The sequence below is a fragment of the Terrapene carolina genome, unplaced genomic scaffold (genome assembly GCF_002925995.2).
Source record: "Terrapene carolina triunguis isolate 2854851 unplaced genomic scaffold, T_m_triunguis-2.0 Scaffold84, whole genome shotgun sequence".
Classification (NCBI taxonomy): Eukaryota; Metazoa; Chordata; order Testudines; family Emydidae; genus Terrapene; species Terrapene triunguis.
This window is the reverse complement of record NW_020664435.1, coordinates 13,254,528-13,261,185: the sequence shown is the minus strand read 5'-3', so window position 1 is coordinate 13,261,185 and position 6,658 is coordinate 13,254,528. Positions and strand designations below refer to the sequence as shown.

The following is a 6,658-nucleotide window of genomic DNA, read 5'->3' as shown; positions in this document are numbered from 1 at the left end:
AGGATAAGACCTATGTTATGTAAGAGATTTGAACTCGAGTTCTAACTCTGCCTGAAAAGACAACGGCTCTGTTTATAAAATGGAGGAGGCCTTCTCATACCCATTCTATGACTACAAGGACTTGGTAAGTAATAAGGACTGTGAAATGCATGGAAATTTAAAGAGTAGCTAGAATAGATGAGATCTAAACTCATGATTTCCTTCTAGCTCAATGGATTTTCCTTTAGGCTACAGGGTATTTGGCTAATAAGTCTCTTTCTCTCCAGCAGTAGAATACTGCCTGCTTCCCTAGTGCAGCAAAATAGGAAGCATGATCCAGCAGAATATGGAATATGCTGCAAAATCCAATACATGTGAGAGGTCTGGAAAAAAGGTTTGGGGGAAATGGTTGAGAACCACTGTTCTATCCCATGATATCTGGGGCATTTTCTATGCTTAGGATGGGTGACATTATAGTAAATGTAGCTGCCATAGGCAATCAATCTTAAGATTTTAATGGTACCCACTGTATTGTGTTCTGTACAGATGGAAAGGAAAGGTATCAGAGAACACAAAACAATGAAAGACAAAGAGGGGGCAGAGAAGGAAGAGTTTTGTAAGAGAAAAAGAAAGTCAGGCACCTTGAAGAAAGGTAAGACAAACGCTAGACAGGAGGAGAGAGAGGACAAGAAACAGAAAAAGGAAAAAATTTGCTCCCCATTTGGAATCTCACTGAAGTTATTCAGGGTGTCTGCATTGCATTGCCTAGCCCTAGTTAAAAAAGGGGAGCGGACAGACAAGGTGATGGCAGCTCAGGATGGGCAGGCGGGGGAAGGGGAGACTCCAAGCCAACGTGCACTGCAGGAGCTTAGCAGATGCAACTGCTACATGAGCCACCCGGGAACAAAGACGATCCTTAATCGCCGCCGCCCCTGGGGGTCTTCCCATGTTCCCGGCTGGAGCAGTGAGTACTCAACAGGCACCACCCTGCCCGCTCCTGCACGGGGCAGGGCTGGGGACGCGCGTCCCGGCTCCCCCCGGCAGGCGGAAGGTGGCCCGCGTTTGGCACCTGGAGGAAGGAGCCGCCCAGTGCCAGGCAGCGGCAGGAGTATCGGCAGCGGGCGCTGGCTGCTTCCCCGGGCTTCCTTCCTTCCCGCCTCGGGCGGCGCGCCTCAGACCCACCCTGCCTCAGCCAGGGGCTGTCAGCCCGGCTCCGCGCTCCTTCCTTTGTGTGCGCGAGGGGGGCTGAGCCCGGCTGTCAGCGCTGCCCGGCAGGAGGCGGAGGCGCGGGGCGGGAGGACGGAGCTTGCGGAGGCGGCTCTGGGCACGGCCACAAGGGAACCCCCCGCGCCCCAGGCGGAGAGGAGGCAACTGGAAGCGCCGCGGGGCCTTTTCCCTGCCCTGCTGCCGAGCGGCGTCCGCCAGCTACACGCAGCAGCAGAGCCCTGCGACGCCTGAGCGGCGCGCAGCCAAGCCACCAGCCGCAGCTCGCTCGCTGGCTGAACAGGAAGCGCAGCCCCGGCGGCGGCGGCTGCTGCTGCTTCGCACCGTGCGGCTCCCGCACTTGGCAATGGGCTGGGGGCAGCGGCGGCAGCCGGCCAGCAGCAGGAGCAGAAGCCGGAGTCGCAGCGGGGCTAGGAGCTAAGGAGGGAGGATGGCAGCGTCCAGTAACTCCAGTTTGTCCGGCTCCTCGGTTTCCTCCGGTAAGTTTCTCCCACCATCCCCGTCTTTCGGTTGCTCGGCAGGAACCTCCCGCCCCCGGCTCAGCAGCCCCCGGGTGCTGCCGCTTTGCAGCGCTTCGATGCAGCTGTTGCCTTAGTTTGTTTTCATTTGCCAGGGCGAATGTGTGTCTAGTCCCCCGCCCCATCGCCTGCCTGCCAGCCGAAGAGGGGCGCGGGGGGGAGGCTGCTGCTGCGGGCAGTGTTTTCCTTTCACTTCGCAGGCAGCGAAAGGAAAGGGGGAAAGCAAGGAGCGGGATGGACACACACGTTGGTCCTGGCTGGCTGCCTCGGTACTGCGAGGCAGAGCGACGGCGCCTCCCGCGGGTAGCGCGGCCGCGTGAAAAGTCAGGGACCCCCCAAATCCTCCAGCAGGGATGGGACGCTGCGCCCGAGAGCAAAGGAGCAGCGAAGGGGCCTCCCGCTCCTGCCTCGCCTCGGTTTGTTTCAAGACTCAAAGGTTGTTCCGAGTCAGGAACGTACCTGCGCTTTGGCACTCGCCGTGCAACAGGGACTAGTCAGGTCAGCTCCCTGCTCAGGCAACGGGGTCAATGGGGCCACATTGGCAGCCCCTCTTTCTGGGCTTTTTCATGTCCCTGTGAGCGAGGTTTGACGGGAATGGGGTAGGACTTCCCCGATCTCCCCCTGGGTTCGTGGTAATGCCTTTGGATTATTGTGAAAGGCGCATTTGTCATTATTTCTTTATAGTGTGGTAGTGCCCGACAGGTCCTCGGCCCTTCTGAAATGCAGAGGAAGACGAAAGTCTTTGCCCCAAAGAGTTTGCAATATACAAATTACCAACTGAGACTTTTAAGAGCCTGGTTGCTTCTTTCCTGGAGTTCATGGGTTCTCAACCTTGGAGGTTGGGAAAAGGTTTCAGAAGATCATGACCCCCCACCCGCCTTTTTTAATGGATAGATGGGGGCGGGGGGTGTCTTTGAAACTCGGAAAGGTTGTGATCCACTGCTGTAGTTGATCATTTGGTCTAGTGAAGTAGCAGAACTGAGAATGATACAAAAGTAGTACCATTGCTTCTGTCAGTATGACAGTTTTCTAATCACAACAGCATAGCAGGAGAAGAATTCCTTCATACTTTCTTCTCAGCTCATTGAATCTTTATACTGACAAATCTTTAAATTGTGGTTGACAAGAAATTGGAAATAAACCATGTCATGGTAATTAAGAGAGAGAAACATTTAGGGGTAAATGTACTCACTGTACTTGTGGTTTGGTGCTTATGCTCTTTACTCTAAAATATTTTAAAAACCAGAGCCAAAATTCAAGCACTTATTCTAACAGTGAGAGAGATTTTCCAAAGACAGAAAATTTATTTAGTCCCTGCCTTGAAGAGCTTTCATGCTATCTTCTGCTCTGTGTTTGTGCAGAGCCTAGCACAATGGGGCCCAGTTCTTGTTAGCCCTTAGGCACTACCTTAATAAACATGATTAATAATAACAGTCCTCAATTATTGGGAGTGGACCACAGCCACCCTGACTGAATTGGCCTTCAACACTGGTTTTCCACTTGTAAGGTAACTCCCTTCTCTTCATGTGCCAATATATATTTATGCTTGTACTGTATCTGCAATTTTCACTCCATGCATCTGAAGAAGTGGGTTTTTTACCCACGAAAGCTTATGCCCAGATAAATCTGTCAGTCTTTAAGGTGCCACCGGACTCCTCATTGTTTTTAAAGTCATTAAAATAATTAAGCTGTTTTCACTCTAGTGAGAACTATAAATACTTAGCAATAAATATACTTAACTATGATGATAAACATGACAATTATATATTCCTGTGATGTGTAAAGATGGACTAGTGTGTATCTATATGATATACGTCACCACTTTCATAAAATAATTTACTATCTTTCACTTTCACACCTTAACGCCTTAGGTTGTTATTTTTTTGTGAAAAGCAACAGAGGGTCCTGTGGCACCTTTAAGACTAACAGAAGTATTGGGAGCATAAGCTTTCGTGGGTAAGAACCTCACTTCTTCAGATGCAAGTCTTAAAGGTGCCACAGGACCCTCTGTTGCTTTTTACAGATTCAGACTAACACGGCTACCCCTCTGATACTATTTTTTTGTGGTTATAGTTTAAACAAAATTATTTTTTTCTGTCGTCTTGGTTTTTTTTTTTTTTTTTTTTAAAGCCAAGGTTCCTACATACAGTAAAGTGCTCAATATTAGCAGCCCCATCATATCTGACTGTGTGGAGCCACATTTTGGCTCTCTGTGGTTTCAGTTCTCAGAACTCAGCAAGTCTTAGAGCACTTTTTTAATGTCATCTAACCACATATGCTTGGTTTTAACTTTACTCCGATAGAATTATATTTGTCTTCAACTTACCAAGATGAAGTCTTGCAAATGATATATAATTATTATTATACTCAGCGGAAGTGGGCAGGTTATATTATGTTCTAGTAATGGAATAGGAAATGTAGTCTAGTGGTGATAGCAGAATGCTAGGGGACAAGACTCCTAGCTTTACCAGTGACTTGCTGTTTAACCTTAAGTGAGTCATATAACATCTCTGGCTCGGTTACCTAGCTCTAAAATAAATATATACACTAACCTACCTCACAGGAAAGTTCAAAGTTTAAATAAATTAGTGTTTGTGAAGTGGTTTGAGATTTACCCTAGCACTAGGATAAAATATATGTGCAATTCTAGGTGAATCAGGGTTTGTCTACATTAGGGATTTTCGTGTTGGTTGCTACACTGGTGCAACCCTTCCGAGTAGATGTACTGTGCCAGATGGATACCAGATTCTGGCCAACCTCCGAACAGTTGTTCGGTTGGAGAGAAGGCTTAAGTAGCTTCCTTTCCCAAGAACCTCTGAATGATGAATGCTCTGAAATTTCCATCAAGAATTTGTCCAGCCTGTGCTGTGTGAGCACGCAAGCAAGGGCTGGCCAAAATCTGGTCCATGGGTGGTATTGCATGTTTACAGAGTGGTAATAGTGGAAATTACTGCTAGAAGGATAGATGGGAAGATAAGTTTGCCTTTCTAACATAAATTTTGATGGGACAATTTCCTGCTTTTCTGACCTGCACTTCTTAGAACATTGCTAGTTCTGTTCCTCAGTGGGTGCCAAACTCTGGGTAAAGAGCTGTCAAGTTGAGCATGGATCAGTTGTAGAAATAACGTAGTTTACGTTCAGCTCTGAGGAAAAAAGTACTTTATATGCACCAGCTCCCAAAGCCTAAGGACACATGACTGCACTTGACCATCTGCAGTGTAACATTTTCTCTTTCCTATACCTCCATTGCTTGTTAGAGAGAAGTGTAAAATACTGGCTCAAGTACGTTTTGTGTGAAGAAGCTGCAAAAGAATTTTACTATTTAGACATTTTGTGAGCCCTGTTATGCTTTCTGATCTATTCTGTTAGCTTCTATCAACTTCATTAGGAATTGTCGGTCAAAAACATAATTTGGTCTTCTTTAAACAGTCAAACAGTCATTATAAACTTGCTTTACAAACATTAATGAATTAGTACTCATAACACTACTGTTGTTTTACCGATGGGGAAACTGAGGTAGAGTGGAATAACCAGGGCTGCAGAGGGACGTAGTTTTAGAGCCATAGTTAGAACTCAGAAGTTCTTTGTTCCTAGTTCTTTGCTTTAACAATTAGAGAACACCTCTCTTTCTCTTACAGAGAATTAACATTCCCTAATATTGGTCTCCTGTAGTGCTACTGTCATGTTACTAATTATAGTCTCAATATTATTGGATACTTGCTTGGGGCCTGATCCACTACTACTGAAGTTAATCAGTCTTTTCATTGACTTCAGTGGGAACTGGATCAAGCCTTTAATGTAGAAGAGTGGGTGGAAATGGAGACTATTTGTGCTGTATTTCCTCAAATTCTATGTCACTAGGATCTGAGAATTATATACGCTGCTCTTTAGGTCAATTTTTTGAAAGTACTTAAGTCCCATTGAAAGTTAGTGTGACTTGTGCACTTTTGAAAATGTGGATTATTAGTCACAAAAGACAGCATTTTCAAAAGTGTTTGAGGTAAATGGATAGAGCTATGTGAAAAGGAGGATAGTGGTATTAAGCAGTTCCAGTCAATATTCTTTTCTGGAGACTTGGTGGATCTGCACAGCATATGGAGTGTTAAAATTACAATTACTTCCATTGTGAATGCCTTCCTAGCTTCCCAGCAAATTTCCCATTCAAAGCACCCAGGTGAACTGCTGCTTTACACCATTCCCGCTCCTGCACCTGCTCTCCTCAGGAGTACTGATTCATTCACTGTCATCAGCACCTTTTCTTCCCCTCATCACACCATCCCCTGCTTAGGTTGGCTCCTACTTTTACATTTCATCCTCCTTTCTCTCCTGCCCACTCTCCGCTCCCACTCATGGTCTCTGCATCTCAACTTACTAACCCCCTATTCTATCTCCTGGTCTTCCCCTCCCAACTCAACACCCCCATCCCATGGTCTTCCCCCCTCCTGGTCTTCCCTTCCTACAAACCATCTACACCTCCCACTTCATCTCGCAGTATTGTCCTTCCTGCTCTCCCCCAGTCGTACAGGTGGCTGAAGCTTTGTTTATACCTGATGAAGTGCCAGCTCCATTCTCACTTTCTATGGGACATAATTTCCATGGTGTGTGAGCATCAGGTGAAGAGAACTCCATGTTTCCTTTTCCCTGTGGGCTTCCACTCCTCTGTATTTGATCACACATGGATCCTGTCCCAGAAGAATATTTTGCACTATGCTTGTCACTTATCAGCAAGAGGGTATTGCCAGCAAGAGGCTCAGACATGTTAATTTTAATAACTTTTATTAAAATACAGTTGATATATTTAAAAATGTTTCTCATTCTGTGTATATTCAGAATGCTTTGCTGAACAAAACTGGTTATACTTTCCTTTTTTGAAATGAATGAGTAAACTTAGTTTGTTTCTTTTCTTATTTATAAATGTTAAAATACTAGTCTTAAAT

At 46.1% G+C, this 6,658-nt stretch overlaps 1 protein-coding gene across 1 annotated transcript in view; it reads left to right on the top strand.

Moving 5' to 3' along the window:
* The first annotated feature begins 1,265 nt into the window (after positions 1-1,265).
* CHN2 (chimerin 2) overlaps positions 1,266-6,658 on the top strand; it is a 218,341-nt gene continuing 212,948 nt past the window's right edge. Inside the window, exon 1 of the mRNA XM_026649396.2 lies at positions 1,266-1,682. Within this exon, the coding sequence (XP_026505181.1) occupies positions 1,634-1,682 (49 nt within the window). The 5' untranslated portion in view covers positions 1,266-1,633. The remainder of the gene's footprint in view (positions 1,683-6,658) is intronic.